Genomic DNA, 19236 nt, shown 5'->3' on the forward strand with positions numbered 1-19236 from the left:
CCAGCAAGCCAATTACCGGCCGCCACGTGTGAATAATTTAGCACTAGCCAATTGCGGGGCACGAATTTGCATCCAAATGGCGGGAACTCTTTGCACCGTGCATTTCTGTGCTGCAAAGAGAATGCATCCTGCAAAGACAGCTGCAAAGTGGCGGGAACTCTCTCCTGCACGCGGGTTCTTTATGCAGCAAAAACCCTCGCTGTGCAAGAGGCTCTCGTGTGTCAAGAAAATTCCATAGTGCCGAGGCATGAAACTCATTGGGTTATGACACATACCACATGACTCACCAACACTTTTTTTTTGTTGCTATCATTTCCTAAATTATACATAGGACACTATGTACAATTCTTTGTTTTATTAAGATCTGTAATTATTGCAGTAACTATTTGCTGTCACTGAAAGAGAATTCTTAATTATGTACATCTGATAGTGAAATTAATTTGAAATATGAAAGAAAAAAGGAAAAATGTAAATAAAGTATCTAGGGGTAAATAAATAAGCATTAAAATACACTAAATGCATTCAGTACCTTACTAAAACACCCAGTCTGCGCGTTTCCACAATTTTATACTGCAAGCATTGCAGAGGACTACAAATACAGCAGCAATAATTTTATTCATTTCTACTGAAAGTTGCATTGAAAAAACAAGCAAACAAAAAGAATTTTGTGGGCACATTCCTGCTTAGTTTAAACATATGCTTAACAAAGATTTGGTTTTCCCTCCCAAACATAAAATATGGGAATAAATTTCAAATGACTGTCCTGCAAAAAGGTTACAATGAATCTCAAAATGGGTTAATAAACGAAAGCCACACCTAATTTCTCCATAAACCTGTGTATTTAATTAAGTTTTCAGCTCACATTAGGCTGCAAAGGAAGGAGGTACCACTATGCCATCTTTTAGTTTTACTGACAAGAAGTACATTCATCTTTCTCCTTTTATGGAGCAAAAGCTGTGCTCCCACCGTGGCAGCTGAGCAGGGCAAAGCATCACCTGAAGTTGACCAGTATGCTGGGAGAAAGTCACTGCTGTATTACTCCCAGTGAAAGAGAGAGGTGGTGCACCATGTTAATTTGAAGTCAGGCAGAAGGTAAGGCATGGTTGCACTTATAGTAGTTCCTCCACAGCATAAGACAAAGCAGGCTATTATTGTCTATGAAAGCTCATGCCTGGTGGGAGAGATAGCAGCTGCTTCCTGTACCTGCACAGGAACAACACAATCTAGTACATAGTACAGTTTCTACTCATGTATTTTGTGATTCCCAATAAATGTATTGGGTAAATTCCATGGCAAAAAAATCTCCATTGTCTTAATATTAAGGTATCTTTACAAATACTATTAAATAGTATCATTACTACTGGTTAATTCTGAGCCTTAAAAAAACATGAGGATAGGATGGATTAATTTAAGTACAGTAGATAAAGATAATGATAACTTTTAAGAGACTGTATGTTCTTTAAATGTATACATATGTCACCACAATTGACTTACAACTTCAGTTTTAGCCAGATATAGCCATCCAACCTCATGCAGTTTAACCAGATTGCACAGATGTGACCGAGCATAGAATTTGTATGTTAATATTTACAGTTGGGGGGAAATCTTTCATAACAACATTCATTCCAGGTAGAAATTCAGTGGGGTGGAATTATTCTTAGTACGATTGCTACAACTTTGCTTCAAAGGGTAGGGGCCGTATTTGGGTAACTGTATGTCCAAGAACATTTCCACAAGCGGGGAAAAAAAAGAAAAAAAAAAATCACTTCACATTTTGATTTATAAGTTACCTAAAAGAATTATATTCTCTCTTTTAATTATTTCAGTAAACATAATAATGACATTACTATCTATACCACCAAGTACTTCATTTTCCCTATTTTTGGTAACACGAGCCTACTTGTAATTAAAGAAATCCCATAATAATGATGCTGAAAGTCTCATAGGAAAACATTTAATGTCCACCTCATAATATTATGCCAGAATTACATGCACAGAAGACTTTTTAATAATCTTTCTTCCTTAATTTAGTTTTGATTGGCTCTGAAATATAGAGAAGCACTCAAGGGCTCAAATTTCTACTGTCATCAGCACTTCTGCCCCATAAATTGTTCAAGTGCACATGACTCTTCCTTCTGTAGGCTTCTTTTCAAAGCTTTTGTTTAACCAATCCAAAAAATTAGTTGCAAGCTGAAAAAAAATAAGTAACTGAAGATAATTTTACTATTTTTAAGCCACTGGGGTGTTGGACTGGACTGCAACCACTAAGTTTGTCAAAACATCAAACGAAAATCATATTTTATGTTGTCATTTCACTTTATACACAAATACATAGCATATGCAAGATACTTCAGCAACCACTAGGAGTCTTCTGATTAAGGATTTGTGGGCACATCTACACGTGCAATTAATGCATCTGAATCTTCTGTGAGGAAAATTCAGGCTCATTAAGGCACTCTTCCGTGTACATCATCATACGTGTCCCCAGTGGGAGCAAACTGAGCCTGACAGGAGTAGTCTAGAGCAGCCCTGCTCTGCACCCCCAACAACAGCCAGGAGGAGCTCCAGACTGGTAGTGAGAGCTCGGGGCTAAGCCCCCATGCCGTCTCAGCTGGGGGGGGAGATTAGGCTGGTCCTGAGCCAAGCGGGGTGGGGGTGGAAGCTGTCCCAGCTGCCAACCACGGGGAGATTGGGACCAAGCCAATGCAAAGTAAAGCGTCTCATGTAGATGCTCCCTGTGAATGGTTTTGTTACAAGTTAGGATTCCCAATTGAATATATATTAAAAACAAACAAACAAAAAAACAAACTAACTTTACAAGTTAGATTTCAGCAAATCAATGGCACTGCACCAGGGGCAGCATATAGCTGCACTGCCCATGCTGACAGCTTGAAAGCTACTCTTAGTCCCTAGTTTCCCCACTATTTCAAGGGAGAAGTAATCTGTGCTAAACCTTGGCCAAAGTGGTGTTCCAACTCATAGCATAGAAGAGGGAAGTAAAGCTGTTGCCTAAGGTTGGATACAAGCTAACATTTGGTACATGTGGGCTTACCTTCCCCTACCCCACCCCCCAAAAAAATAAATAAAAAAAAATCAAAAACAACTTCTGTATCTGGTGGTGGTAATAAGAAACTGTTTGTTTGTTATTTTTCATGTATTTATCAAATTTTGCAAAAGCTTCTTATAAAAACTGGGAGCTTGGAGATTTTACCAACTGCTGTGCATTCTTGTAAATTAAAAAAAAACAAAACACAAACACCACATCCTGAAATATCACAGGCCACAAAAAAAAAAAGTCTTCAGTTATTTACAATGATACCACAAAAGCCCCGTAAAATTAAATTTTTCAAAATTAAAGAACTAAAGTGGTTAGACATAAGTGAAAACTCTTTTTTCTTCCAAGTCAACTGAGCATAATGAAGGTGCCAGACTCAGTGTCATCAACTCCAAAACATTCACAAAACATGAATCACAAGAGGAAAAAAGAAGGACTGCCAGAGAATCAGCTCCGATGTCCATAAAGTTCAGTATCCTTTCTGTCAGTGGCAATAGTCAAATCCTTCAAAGGGTGGTGCATGAAAGTAACAGCAAATGGATGCGAGATAAACTGCTGCTGCCCACAAATCAGCCTTATCCTAGTCTCCAATAGTTAAAAAATTGATAACTTTTCTACATTTTTTCTATCATTAATTATAACACTGGTTATTTCCGTTATCCACAAAAATATCTAATTACTTTAGGGCCCCAAAAAACTTTCTATAGCAATATGTTGTGTGAAAAACATATTTAGTAGTTTTGAATTTCTTATCTCCGTTTAGTTGAATGTCCCCTTAGTTCTATGTTATGAAAACAGGGAAAATAGAAACTCCCTGATGCACATTCTCAAGAATATCAATTGTTATGTATATTCTTTCCATGGCCACCTCTTATTTGTCTTCATTTTCACGTAAGAAATTCCAATCTTTAGATTCCTTCTTTCTGCCTCCTCTTGAGTGATGTACACATGATCACATATTTAAAACAATATATTGAGACCTTGTTTTCCAAGTTGTTGCGAGATTCATGTTTTTTTAACTTTTCTATGCAATGATAAGGACTAGAAACAAAAGCTGAGGCTTGTAATGAAAGCTGATATATCAGCAACATCATCATCAGACTCCAGGTACTTGGAATATAGAAGCATCTTCATAGTTGTCAACTTTAAATATCATTAGAAACAGAAGTGTTATTTTAAGAATATGTGCAGCATAAGGAAGTATAGTACAAGCTGCTTCCCACTGCCATTTGGCCAGGATAGGTCACTTGTTTTTGAAAACTCACCTCTTAGCCTTTGAGGATAAAGGGTTTCTGCATCCTGCGAACTGATGCCAAGGTTGTGGGCTAGTCCCAGTCATTTTGGCAACACTGCATTTTGTAACAACACTAGCACATTATATAGCCCAATGCTTCTGTGGCAGTTGTACTGACTCAAAGTTCATTGTTGTGTATCTAAAGAAGCATTTATGGATAATGGATCAATAATCCAAGAAACAAGTAGTGTGTAAAATTATAACCCAAGCTGCCTGCACACTCTTGTAAATTCTTATAAAACTGTTCTTATGTTGCAGGCAGGATAAATAGGCACAGAATTTCACAAGAGATGTCTTAAAGTTACTGTGACAAACTGAATGTGGCAAAGATCTACTACTGCAGATGGCTTCTCTATAACTTTCCTATGGGACCTTGACCGAGTCACTTAATCCAACTGTACCTCCCAGTCTAACTTGAGTATAAAAATAGCTGGCACACACTCAGATAATGGTCCTAGTCCTTACTTGAATGAATTTACTCTCCAGGGAGAATGACCAGGGCTGATCTGGGAATGAGACAGAAATACACACATACATCATGACCTACTTCTAACCTTTGGCATGAGGAATAGAAAAGATCTTATTGACACACTTGTTTTTTTCCTGGAAAGTTTGAAAGATATGCTGGGCTGTCCCAGGTAATTCAGGGAAGGATCTTAACCACAAAGCTAAGTGAAATTATAGCACGCAATGTTAGTACATAAATGTCAACTACACATAATAATCTCCAACAACTAAAAGCAAACACTGCTGGAAAAAATCTGTGTGTTGCCCTACACTGCTAATGATGACTTCTGAGTCTCAGTCACTTAAAAAGTGAGAACTATTAAAAAAAAATTGAAAAAAAAAAATCACAAGCATGTGCTTAAAAACAAAATAGAATATCACCCCCAGCTTTTTCATTCTCTCTCATGCAGAAATGATTAGACTATTTTACCTCGCATTTCTATAATACTTAACATGAAGTTTAGAGATTCTATTATGGGAAAAGATCAAGGATCAATCCTGCAAAAATGCATTTTTTAAATTCATATACATGTACCATTTGTACACGTGCCTAAAAGTTAAGTATGTGCATAAGTACCTACAAGATTAAATCCAAATATGGACATTCCTCAATACAAAAAGTGATTGTTTCTTAAACATATGAAAATTGAAAACAGTGGACTGAAATAAAAAATGATTGGCAATTCATTGCAACATATCTAGAACATACTTTACAGCTATATAGGTACAGTGTGTCTGGGCCTTGTAATATTTCTTTGCATCTATAATTATTCCGGGATTTCAAGTGAACCATGCCATTAACATTCATAATGGAACATTCATGTCCATCTACAATATACATCTATACTAAAACAGAATATCATTCATGAATACTATAGCTATCACAATCCCATTCCAGTACATTGCGTATACCACTTCATCATGCACTCTCTCTCTCTCTGACCTTGTGATGGTTCCCCAAGTCTCAGACCATCAGTGAGTTACACCAGTCATTCCAAATGCATGCTGATAAAAATCTTGATAGGAAACTGGAGCATAAGGAATCCTGTATATGCCAAACATTTTATAGAAAAAGGCTTACAAAAATTATGGAGAGTTGTACAAAACATGCATAATACTATTTTTCATACTGGAAGCCAGACATTTTTAATACTTCAAGTCTAACTGTGTAGACTTGGAACAGAAACAATTAATTAATTTTAAAAATCTCAAAAAATTACCAGAAACAATTTCCCTATATATAAATATATGTACTGTATCTACCTGGACAGGAAGTAAGAGACCCACAGTTGCATTTATTTTAAAAAACAGTGGCAGTCTGAATCTGCTCATAGGTTTAGAGCATCAGGAGCAGTGTCAATGGAGATGGATTAGTATGGTAAGTGCAAATAGTGCAGTTAAAGGGCACAATGAATATAATTTATTTATGCAGCCACACAATTTATCACGTGACTCTTACCGCAACACACGTGGGAAGTATTTGTGTTCCCACATGACACCCTAAATGATATCTGTGGTTGGACCCAAGCTCCTTATAGAGCATTAAAGGTTGAAAGTGATGCCACAATACATTAAAAAGTTTATGACACTCTGGGGAAATTGAGTACTAGTAATTTACATATCAGCAAACAAATGTATTTTGTAGAGTATACTAATTTACAATAAACTAACTTATCAGAAATGCATTATTTTTCCAAAACCATCAGCTAAAATTATATGAATTCTATTGCCCTACTGATATAATCATATAATAAAATAAATCATATTTGAAGTGATGGATACACACACACACAACGCATACTTCAGAAAATTCAAATTGGGCTTGAATTCTGGAAGGAGAAAGTTCTCTACAAGTTAAAAATGTCCTCTAATACTAATAATCTCATGCCCTGAGCCAGCAAACACTTAAATAACTTTTCCTCATGTAACATATGCTGCCTCGACACAAATTCTGCCTAACTTTTCACAACTGGTTCAAATATTTACTATGCCCAACGTTTTCAAAAATGGCCTCTAATTTCTGAAGCCTCAGATTTAGAGAGCCCAATTTGGGCTCAATTTTTGGGTCAATTTTTCAACATTCTGGGCTCTCACTTCCGTAAAAGTCTTACCTATTCAATGGCATTTCTTTTAGAAGTTGCTATGAATATTTGTTGCTTACAATAACAAGGCGAAGCGGCCATGCCTAGCGTTGTGCATGATTTCCTAAACAATCCTGTCAATGTACCCTCCCTTACACCTCCTACAGATCATATATTCAAATCTCTGCTTATTTTGTGCATAGGCTTTTAATTAAATGCCATCATGTTTGTTTCATGATGGGAATATACTAGAAACAATTCACTAAACTTACACAAATCCAGACAAACACAGAAACACACATGAAAAGCTGGTATTTCAGGAAATTGACACTACTTTCTAATGCAAGTCACTATAAGATTTGCCACTGATTTCAAATGAGACACTAGGTTCTAACTGGATTAACCACTTAGTGCCCAGTCTAATATATTTTAGTGAAGAACATGTATTGCTTTGCAATACAGCTCAGAATTCTGTCACACTTACAGGTTCACAATAATACATAGCTTCATCTGGATTTTAGGTACAGAAATACCTGAAGTTGAAGTTTTCTGCTTTGAATCTATCACAGAAATTACCCATGAACTATCTAGAAATGGAGTATTGAAAAGTTTACCTTACCATTGCACAGAAAGTTTCAGGAGGATCTCCACATGTTATATCAGGGGGATCCAGGGTCACTTTCACATATTTGATCATATCTCTGGCTTCGGGTTGACAGGCCATGTAATCCCAAACTTTCCCTTCTTCTGTATATATCTGAGTCTTACATACATCATAATGTCCCCACACTGAAGGATAATGTTGCATCACTGAAGATACAGTAACCCAAAGGGCGTGAAGTGACAGGAATCTTGACAAATACATCTCTGAATCCTTTTAAATTGCCTTGGTAATTATAACCAGTGTTGATTTTAGTACAGTCTATGAATTATACATATATATGTATATATGCCTGTATGTTATAAAACAGGTTCCAAATCAAATGTGAAGTATTAGGATACGGTGCTTGTTTTACTAGGTTGAAGACTTTGGTGGAAGCCTAACATACCCAAATGATAGCCTTTCACAGAAATGTGCAGCTTGTCCTTTGTCTTATAACATATCTATCAGGGCTTCTTGTGAAAGATGTCCAAAAGCAGATAATATTTTAGCAAAGTTGCAGGTCTTCAGCTGTACTGTCGATAACCCTGAGTGATCCTCCGTGTTCACAGCTCACAAGGGATGCCCAGACACACTGATAAATCAGTATTTGAAGCAAAAGGATGAGTGTCTACAGCCTGGTGTCTGTTTTTCATCAATCATTCTTTTCTTCTGGCACCAACACCCTTTTAGAAACAATAAGAGTAAGAGTTATTGTCCAAGAATCAATGCATTACAAAATATGTGATATGTTGACATTTTGGAAGTTTGATGCAATATAAAGCAAACTGGTGTAATATGGATAACCTTTACCATGGGTTCTGTGCTAAAATGAACAAACTACTAAAATCATTCACAGTGAAAAGTATTCTGACATGAAGGATTCAACTTTTTTCTAACAAAGACAGATTTATAATGTTCCAGGTGAGTTACAGGTTTTTGCTTAAAAAATGGTATTTCTATCTTGGCCAAACCTAAGAGCAAACAAAGCTTAATCATTTCTCATATTTTATAAGCAGGTGGATAGGGGGTTCCACTAAGGGGAACAGCAGGGTGAATCTTTTATTAGAATGACAGAGATGACAACTACCTGTGTGCTTTTTGTCTCCTGGCAAGAGGACCTCAAAGAGCTCAAAATGCTTTTTGTTTTGTTAGCCTAATAACAGGGATACAACTGGAACATACTTCTGTCTCTTTGGATTTTCTCATTAGTACTGCAAGAATTTAGCTCCTATTGTTTAATTGTGTTTAAGGATAAAACAATGCTTGGTTCATCTGGAGCTATGATAAAAACAGTTTCTCTTTTTAACAGGCTTCCCTGTTTTCTTAGTTGCTTTTACATATCTGCTTAGTGCTAAATATCTGTAAAATATATACTCTCCAAAACAAGTTCTTTATATTGCTGTAAAATGTGAAGTGCGTCTTAAATTAGTTAAACGTATACATTACAAAAAGTAGTAGTAAAAAATACAAGTCACATACAGGCAACTTGCAGAAGCAAAGTGACTTTAGTAAACAGGCAGAGGCCATCACAATCCTTAAAAAACAAGCTTACAAATTCAGATGTAGGTTTTGTCTAAATTAGTTTCCTTGTTTTTTTCCAATTCTGCAGTCAACCTTCCTGCAAATGTAGTTCTTTGGAATCTGATCACTAACTTGAATGGAACTAGGATTAGATCCATTGTGGAAGGAAGGCTGCAATGAACCAACCTGAACAATCCCATAAATTTGTTGCTTAAAAATAAGTGTAAATCATGACATTGTTTGGCTCACTTGATATGTACAAAGTCTTTGGTATAGGTAGTATCCTTAATTTTCCTATGACATAAATATATTAAAAAGGCATGGGATTTTGATAAGCTCTAAAACGTACATCTCATTTCATAATCTATGGTTTTTGGTTTTGTTTTTTAAAAAAAAGCAAGATCTCCCCAGAGCAATTCACAAACAAGATCATTACATTTAAAGAATGCACCATCATAAACTAAAGTAAACCAAAAACACTAGGAAATGCCAACAGATGGTTGCACTGTGTTTCCATAGCAAAATAATTTACAATAATTACTGTATGGACACTAGTGCTATTTTCCATAATATTCCTTTCATAAAATGTTATCACACAGCTGCAATTTGTGACATAATCTATTAAAAAGAACACAATTTCCAAATTTCCATGTAGTAATAGTAAACAATGTGTCCAAATAGATATAGCCTTCATATCTAAATCTGAAACAAAATAAGAAATATCAGAATTTAAAAATATATTAAAGAAAAACAACAAACCAAATAACAGATCATCAACCATCCTGGCTTTCTAAAAACCTTCCATTCTTCCAGTTTACATTGGCAACATTTAAAAATTGCTATTTTGAAATTCATTGATTAAAATATGCAGAGCATTTTTTGAAACCTACACCACTTCTATAGTTTCCTTTCATTTAAAAAAAAAAATTTTTTACTCTTTTTGAGGGGGAAAATGCCCCACTGCTTAAAAAGAAAAGTAAACACGCAGAAGTAAAAAAAAAAGCTGACCTTCGAGAAAAGCCTTTACTTTAATTTCTACAGTAAAACATGCAAATTTAATTGCATTACTGTGACAAATCAACACATATCCAATATTGTAGGGAGGGGGTGAAATAAACTGCTTTGTGTTTGAGCACTGTTGGAATAACCAGTAAGTGAACATCATATTTCTATACTGAAATAACATGGCACTACGTTTAACTACCTTTGTGATTTAGTTTCTACATTTAGTCACAGGTAGGCTGTTTTACTTTAATGCCTTCTTTGCTATCTTTCTTTTCATCCCTAATCTGCTGTAACTACTGAGACTTTAATCTGCAAATAAGGGACTAGACAGGGAAGTAAACAGATGTACCAACCACAATGGAAAATACAGATCTTGAAAATAAATGTGAAGCGACCCACTATCTTAACATACTGTGCTACTCCAGTTCCCACATAACGAAATCTCATTAAAGCAAGTCAGAGTCATAATGACGGTCATTACACAGAATTATAGACTATAACATTGATCGAATTTAGTGCGCTGACAAGGAAAAAGTGCAGAGGAGTGCAAGATATTTGAGTATTAGGCAGATGTAGGACTATGCGACAGACATTCCTGACAAGAAGCAGCCAATTATAGCTTGAAATTTCTGGCATATAACCAGTTGTGATTAATAGTTTTCCATTACATTACAGACATATTATTAATGTATTAAAAATGTCAGGCTTTGGCAAGAACTAATATGGCATGGCTCAGTTGGTCTGCAGTATCTTCTTTAATGAGCTCCCATTGATACAGAGAAAGGTATTGACCAAAGCACATTAAAGATCATATGCTAGGGGTCATCGAAGCTTTTATAATAAAGCCGTGCAATTTGTCTTTATTATGTTTATTCTTGAAGTGTCACTCACGATGGGCATGCTAGTTCTTGGTGACCTATTCTTAAAAGAGATTATATATAAGAATTGATAGTTTCTTTTACAATAATTAACTCTCTATGAATTAATTATAAAGCTATTCTCCAAAAATTATTTTAGAACTTAATTTATGAACTTTACAAGATTACAAATGGTAGGGCTAAGCTGCAGGTGCATGGTTATCAATATAAACCTTGGTTTGCTTCCTGAATAGATTTACATTTGACTCAACACAGTAACATGCACCAGACATAATTGGAATACGTCTCTTGTGCCTGAATCCTCTGCACCTTGCAGTTTTCTGTTCACTATCTCTGACCATGAATTCTGCTGTATTAAACTGAAGCAATCCATAGGGTCTGACACACAGAGACTGACATCTTCACTGATGGAAGGAAAGGTGACTGCAAACGGCTGGAAAAATTGATTATGCTAGCTGCATTCAATAACACTCCAGTACATGGTGTGCTGGAGCTATCCTTTTGTTGCAAAATCTGTCTTAATTGAAGAATGTTTAGGGCCTTGAATTTTCACCATGTGCCATATTCCCTGCAATTGGAAAAACAGCAGGCAATCCCCAGGCAGCTGTGAAGCAGCAGTGCTGAAGACCACTTTTGTAGTTTCTGCTTCCTTCCAAAGCTTTTCCATGTACATAAAGTGGTGGGCATACAGCATGTGATAAATACATTATACATCGCTATATCATTCGACATAAAAAAGGGTTAGCACACTGAGACTGAAATCACACTAAAAGCAGCCTTGCACCCAACTAGCTGTTTCTGGTGGGTATGGCATACAGCATTTTAATTACGCACGCTGAAAAAATACCCCTCCCCCACAACTCCAGCCAAAAAGTATATTCCAGCAGAATTAATTATGGTAAAAGAAACTGTCAATTCTTATTAGCTGTGCTAGTAAACACAGCTCCTTGAAACCGGCTTGGTCATTGTGAACCTTTCCCTCCTCCCCTGCCTGCTATGATAATTTTTTCAGTATAAAAACTGTCACTCTAGAAGCTTTGCATTCATTCTGTCGCAGAATTCACTATACTTGCGTTATAGCATGGGGGGGGGGCGTCTTTAATAAAATACTCAGTTAAGCATATAACAAAATAGCAACTAGTGATCCTTCCTTACACAGCCCATAATTTTGATAAAATATACATTGTCGCAGCAAATGAATCAGTAAGGTGAAAATCAAAGGTATCTAGTAATATATTCCAGTGACCGTTAGGTGAAGCAATAACATTTAGATGCATAAAGTAACACAGCCAATGGAGGTTTATTTGTTAAATTGGAATATATACCATATTTCTTATCAAGTTAATTCTATTCTAAATCTGCATCTATATTCAGACAAACTAGATGAATATTTCCTACAAAACAGATGTAGCCATTGTTTGTGACTGCTCTGGTGATCATTTCTAAACTAAAGTACTGGTTTAAAAAATGATAATTGTAATATTTTTATATTGCAACTTGTATATTACTCATATATATTACATAATATAATACAAAATACATTTTCCACTTTGCTGTTTCTTAAGCAGCTTGCGCAACTGGTATATATTAAATCTCACATATTAAAATCAACTCACTAGTTTTCATTAACGTGGAATTATTCATCCATGCAAACTAATTATGATCATATGTTGAAAAACATATATTTTGCATCATACTTGGATAAAAAGCAATAGTTACTGAAAACATTCTAAAGAACTTTCAGAATCAGAAGTTATCCTAGATAAAGTTCAGATTCTATTTTCATTTAACGTAGTTAACTGTTTAATAGAAAGAAGAAAGATACGGTTTTCTGCAAAGAGGAAGAGAAAAGTGGAATTCCAAGATCTATAAACCAAGACAGAATAAGAACAAAAATAGGGTTTCTGAAAGAGCATTTCAGGTTGTTCTGTCTCTTTTATATTGCACATAGTATTACAGGTCAGAAAAACATGAACTTATTACTTCTGTTTTATCATCCACATTGGGCGTGAAATGTGCCTTTTCTTTTAAAGGCACATTTTCTAAGTCCTATGAATTCTTATTCTAAATTCTTCCTAAATGTTAACCATCTCTCATTGGTTAAATTACCTTTCTAGAAATAATTAAATTGTTTTGCAACTGTAATGCTCAGTACTCATGCTAACAACTAAAAAAAAAAGTTCACAAAAATAATAGATTCCCAACAGAAAAAGTAACACTTGCTCTTGCAAAAAAGTACTCACAGATATTCTGCTGGGTAGAAACAGAAGTCTTCAAATTGTGAAATGAACTGAATACAACTTTCTACAGCTGGCTAAAATTATATTAAAGAACTACCATAAAAACTAAAAGAAAACCCTAAATGACCCTAAACAAAAACTAATTTGTGCTTTGGAGAAATTCTATACCTATTACCAGAAACTTGGTGCTACTCCTTATCAAAGTCACAGCAGCACAGGCTGACAAGAAGGATCAGGAGACAGCTAGCTATTACCAGGTATTGAAACATTCCTGGGAAAAAAGAAGTCCTGTAAAGTTTTAGGGAATTAAAAAAAAAAAAAATCTGGGCTTTTTTCTGTCTCCAAATAAATTCCAAAACGGAAAAGTCTCAGTCAGATTTTCTTCCTCCTGATTGGCTACCCAGGCCACTGTTTCTAATCCCTGGACTGCATTATCCTTGAGGCAAGACGGTAATTTGTTCCCTCTTTAAAAGCATCTGTGCCATTTATTTCATTCACTGCCTCTTTCCAGATCTTTGCAACAGAGAGGGGGAATCTCTTTAGTGCACAAAATGCATGATTCTGAAATGTAATGTATTCATTAAAGGCCAAAAAAAAAAAAAAAAAAAATCACACACACAAACTTCTGAACAGACTACTAGAGTAACTGTTCTACTGGACTGAGCTATTCAATACAGTACATCATTTTCTTTTTTGATTAACAATTTTTCATTTTTCTGAACGATTAAACAAACAGCTTGTTATTTCTTATTGGAAGGAGGGAATCATTTCCCCCATTCCCTAAGAGAACGGCCTGCTCTTTGGGGACTGGGGTTATTCCACACACCCTCAATTCCCCCCTTTTTTGGGCTGCCTTTTTGATCATTTTTCCTGGGGGGGAAAAAAAAAAAATCTTTATTCATAGCCTGGAAGCTGTTTGAAGTCAATGACCCCCTTTTGGCAAAAACCTTCTGAATTCACTTGAAGAATCTCCTTTTGTTCCCTCCTCAGCCCATTTGATGGCTGCAACCTCGCACTTTTAGTTCAGAATTAAAAAAAAAAAAAATAATAATAAAACCCAGCTGAAAGAGCCCATCATTTCCAGGTGTGTAAAAAATAAATAAATCCCAATTCACTTGCTTCCCCCTTCCTTGGCTGTGTCAATCGGATGCCCTCGATTACATTTTTTTAAACTGGCTTTCCGCAAGTGGGGGGGGGGGGGGGGGGGGATCTGACGATCAAACTGAAGGTTGATCTACGAAGCCGGGTTGAAACGGGGGTGGGAGGGCAGCCGGTTTGGAGAACAATGAATTGGAGTTAGCAGGGCAGAGGCAGCAGGTCGGACATGCATTCACGGGGTGGGGGGAGAGGGAAGCAGCGCCCCGGGCTCCGGGCTGATGGCCGCTCCGGCCGCGAGAGAAGCGGGGATGGAGCCGCGCGGCGCGTTCACCAGCGCCTGCTTTGAAATGCCCGCTAAGTCATTGTCCTCCCCCGGCACAGCCCAGAGGCCCGGGCTCGGGGCTGGGCGAGAGCTGCCCGGCGAGGCGGCCGGCTGCCCGGCAGAGGGCGCAGCTTGGATGCGGATCTGGCTGCCATCCTCCCCCCGCTCCAGCCCTGCTTACATCTCTTAATTGGCGAGAGAGGTCCGCCGGCGCGATTCGCGGCGGAGGAGAAGCCACAGCTCCCGCCGCCCTTCCCAGGCTCCCCCTCCGTCCGGCCAGGCCGCTCCGCCGCCAGCAGCCAAGTTTGGCAAAGCCCCGTGCCTGCCCCCGCCACCCTCCCGGGGGCCCGCAGTGCCCGGCGCGGGGCAGGGAAGGGCTGTACTCACTCTGCTGCCCGGGACCCGCGAGCCGCATCCCCGGCTCCTCCGCCCGCCCAGGAGCCGCCGTCCCTCGCGGGCGCTTCAGCCGCCCGGCAAAGTTGGTGGCGGCGCCAAGAGTTGCCCGGCGGGGCGGGGCGGAGAGGGGCGGGCGACTCCCCTGTGGCCCCGCCACTGCCCGGCGCTAAACTTTTCCGGCGGGCGCGGGAGGCGGCTGCCCGCGACCAGGTGCCCGGCGACGGCTGGCGGCCACGTCCCTACAGGTAGCGGCGGCGGCGGCGGCGGCGCCCGGCTGGACCCTGCGCATGGCGGGGCGGGGCGGGGCGGGGCGCGGCTCCCCCGCCCGCTCCCTCACTCCGGGCCAAACCTGCGGCCGCCGCACTTTGAAGCGCTCAGCTCCCGCGACTGCCGGCGAGTGCGGAGAGATTGCAAACCTTATACCACCTCCGGACCCGAGCGCTCCGCGCGGTCCTAGCGCCGGCCCGCCTCCACCTCGCGCCTCCTTCCCCCGCTCCCGCCCGTTCCTCCTCTGCCTCCCGCCCCTGGGGTCCCCCATGGCTTCATAACAAGCTCAGCCCCGGGTCGCCGACGTCTCTTCATCCCCTCGGAAGCAGCTGGCGTGTGCGGGGCAAGGAGGGTGCTGGCACTCCTTCATCCCCTCGGAAACACGCTGGGGCAAGGAGGGTGCTGGCACTTCTTAGCCCAGCTCCGATCCTACTAAGCCCCTCTGCTCCTAATTCCCCAGCCCCCCCACCCGTGCAGCAGGAAGCTGGGATCTAGCCCGCGTTGGACCCCAGCCCTCCCCACAGCTAGGCAGAGAAAGGAGCACAGTGTCCTTAAAAAGCAGGATCCCAGAGATGCGTGGGATCCTAAACCCAGGGAGCTTTTGGCCCCCCTGGGTTGGATTCCCAGCTGGACGGGAATCACATTGAGTCAATCTCAGTGCATCTTAAATATACAGGCTCTGAAATTTCGCTGGTTTAAAAACCCCAGTCTGCATCTGGCCAGAAATTGCACTGGCAATATTGAGAACAAGGGTTGTTTGGACCAAAGGGCCGGATCAGTGGTGACATGTAGCAGGTGCATGGAGGTGCACATGCACCCTCTGAGAGCACCGGTGCACCCCCTGACTGGCCATGATCGCTGCTTAGGTGATGGACAGGAGGGGCAGGTGGGAGCTCTGGTGCCCCCCCTACAAGCACCGACCAATCACTGTGATCGCTGCAGCCACTTCGGATCTGGGCAATCCAGTCGGCCGGATTGCCTGCAGGACACCCCCCAACGCCAGGATCGGCTGTGGGAGGACCCCCCCAGGCAGCGGGACTGGTTGCAGGGGGGGCACATGCTCCCCCTAACTAAGGCAGCACCAGTCACCCATGAGCCGGATCCCAGAACATCTTGGTGCAGGAAGGAGGCCGACACTCTAATTCAGGGGTGGGCAAAATATGGCCTGCCAGGCCATTGTATCCAGCCCACAGGGTCCCTAAAATTTAGAAAATTAATATTTCTCTGCTCCTGGCTGCCTGTCACGCAGCCCTTGATGGCTTGCCAAAACTCAGTAAATGGCCCTCCACCCAAAATAATTGCCCGCCCTGCATCTAACTTAATAATGTATCCTACTTCCAGCCAATTTTTTTTATCTGCAAACTTTACTATCTGAATTTAGCTCATCTGTGGCCCTAGAGAACCCAAGGGGTGCCGCATAGATATCTGGCAACTGGTAACTGATTTGGCCCTGGTTATGTGTAAGCGCAATGAACGCTCGAGATCTGGATTTCCCTAACAGGAACAGGTCTTAGCTACTTAGACCTGTATGCTAGGATGAGATGATGATGTATCAGGGGATTTTATTGACAATAGACTAGACGTGTTCCCTACTTAGGCAGGCGAATTTGATGGTTTGGGATCTCTCAAAAGCCAGTTTTTAACTTTCTCCATAAAGGTAAGTTAAAGCAGCAAAGTCAAAAAGAGCCTTAACATCCTTCTCTAGTTTTCTTGCCTCTCTTTCTTGGCTCCTGACACTGTTCCCCTATCTCCTGTAGCACTGCTCCTCCATCTCCCCTAGCACTTCCCCAGGTCATCTGCTGCATAAGGGGCAAAGTCAGTATTCACATGGATTCCCTCTCTCTACATTTTTGAGGGCAGGGAAATTCAGGGGTATTGGAAAAAGCAGGATGAACTTTGTCCTCTTTTTCACCCCACTTAAACTTTGACATCAGAAGGGATGAACTCTTGCTTTGTATGTGACATCTGGGCACAGAGGGCAGATGCGAAATGATCATTAGTCTGGCAGGTAAGAGGGAGGGAGGAGCTGGGCCTGAGTAATCCCTCCAGACCTTTCAATCCTGAGCATCGTGGGCTTCCAGGCTTTTTGTCTGTCTGTTTAAAGCAGTCAGGCCAGAGTCTCATTGTAGTTAGAATGGATAGACATTTCTTCATATAAATATTGACTGAAGGCTGAATAAATAAGCACAAGATATAGATTGTTTCATAAATTCATAGATTATTAGGGGCTGGGAGGGACCTTGAAGATCATCAGGTCCAGCCAGAGCTACTGGGGTTACAAATATATATGCCTAGGTCACTGCAGTGGCTCATTTAGGAAGGATGGCCCTTGAGCAGATAATAATTAACCTTGAGATAGCATGGATCTTTCTAGGTGGATGTTCTAGCTGGCTATTTGCAGAGTTGCATAGAACAGATTGAAGGTATAATATCCTGAAGGGCTCCAGAAGATGACTTGTATTTTCCAATGAGGAGGATTGTACCCCCTATCTAGTACCTCACACTGTAAAGCGATACTGTTATTGTTGCAGATGTTTGGTGTTTCTCCCACAAACAGCTTCAGGGGCATGGAGCTAGGCGGGTTCAGAACAGTGGAAGTGAAAATTTCACTGCAAAGAGCCTCAACCTAGAGTTGAAGGAACTGATCTAAAGCTGAAAGCGTACTTCCCTTTCCATATTCCTTCTGTCTTGGCCGCTCCTGAGACCTGCTGTTATTTGTAAGTGATGTGGATAGCTATCCACTCACAGAAGAACCAACACCTAGCTACAGCAGCACAATGCTGTAATACAGGGCTGTCTAACTTTTAAGCTCCCAGGGGTCACATGCCCCGGAGGACTACACCTGTGGAGAGCTTCACATTGCAAGAGCTACACCGGGCATACCATGTGGACACTCTCCCCCCACACACTGTGCTGTGTGGGCACATTCCCCACACCCCACATGCAGACCTGATCCCCTTTGGGTGCAGTCTCAGGCTCACCTTGAGCCTGCCCCACTGCCACATCCCCTGAGGCAAAAGCAGGAAGCAGAAGCTGGAGGAAGTGGGGAGCCTGAAGACTCCAACTGCTACTGCAGCCAGAATGCTGGGGGAAGCAGAGCCGTGGTCAAGTGAGCCCAGGGGCCCCTTGATTAACCCCTTGTTGGCCACCAGTTGGGCAGCCTTGCTTTAGCACGCAAGCACTACTCAGACTTACAACAATTTTCAGTGATACTAGGTTGTTTTGAATCTGTAACACCCTGAACTAGTCAAGTTTGCATGATTTCAGGTTGTATTGTAGTCATTCAGCCATTACGAATTGTACGTTTCCTAAGCTGTTCTGTGTCCTGGGAAAGAGTAATTGTATTGCATTCATTCATTCCCTGTGACTAGTTACATAGAAGCCCCTCAATAGGTTGGAAAAGAAAGAGTTACTGAGCTAGCCACAAGGAGCAGGTGACATTAAAAGTAACTAGGTACACTGGGAAAGCGTTGCCTGAAAAACAGCATTAAATGCGTCAGCATTTTGATGCATGAGTTCTGGGTGTAGCCCTCCCTTCAGTTCAGCAAAGAGGAGCTGATGTGACCCACTGCACCTTGGTAGCTGGTGCTTGCATTTTGGGCTTGATCCCTCAATATGCTGAGCTACCGCAGCTTCCATTGGAGTCATTAAAAGCTGACTATTGGAGAGTTTGAGCAGCTGACAGGAGCAGGCCCTTTGTCTGAAAAAAGTGGTTCCTTGTGCTGTACAGATTCCTCTGCTGTACCCACAGGCTGTTTTGCAAGGAGCACATGCTGTCCTCAAACTGTGAACAGGATGTTAACCTCCCCAATTGCCAGCTGAAAAAAACTGTGACACAGAGGATGGATCCTGTGCAAGACATGAAACAGAAGGCTGCCCCTCTCTACTACTACCCAGCTTCAGCTGAGGCAGGATGTGAAAGTCTCAGA

At 40.7% G+C, this 19236-nt stretch overlaps 1 protein-coding gene across 5 annotated transcripts in view; it reads right to left on the reverse strand.

Annotated features, from left to right (window-relative positions):
- NTNG1 (netrin G1) overlaps positions 1–15440 on the reverse strand; it is a 290497-nt gene extending 275057 nt beyond the window's left edge. For 2 of the 5 annotated variants that reach the window (XM_019479362.2, XM_014602090.3), the window contains exons 1-2: positions 15032–15440; positions 7557–8263 (exon numbers count right to left, since the gene is read on the reverse strand). In XM_019479362.2, the coding sequence (XP_019334907.1) occupies positions 7557–7802 (246 nt within the window). In that variant the 5' untranslated portion in view covers positions 7803–8263; positions 15032–15440. Of the gene's footprint in view, positions 1–7556; positions 8264–15031 lie in introns of those variants that run through there. The other 3 variants (XM_014602089.3, XM_006276677.4, XM_059728448.1) reach the window with 3 other exon arrangements.
- Positions 15441–19236: the final 3796 nt, after the last annotated feature.

This window comes from Alligator mississippiensis, chromosome 5 (assembly GCF_030867095.1).
Source record: "Alligator mississippiensis isolate rAllMis1 chromosome 5, rAllMis1, whole genome shotgun sequence".
Taxonomy (NCBI): domain Eukaryota; kingdom Metazoa; phylum Chordata; order Crocodylia; family Alligatoridae; genus Alligator; species Alligator mississippiensis.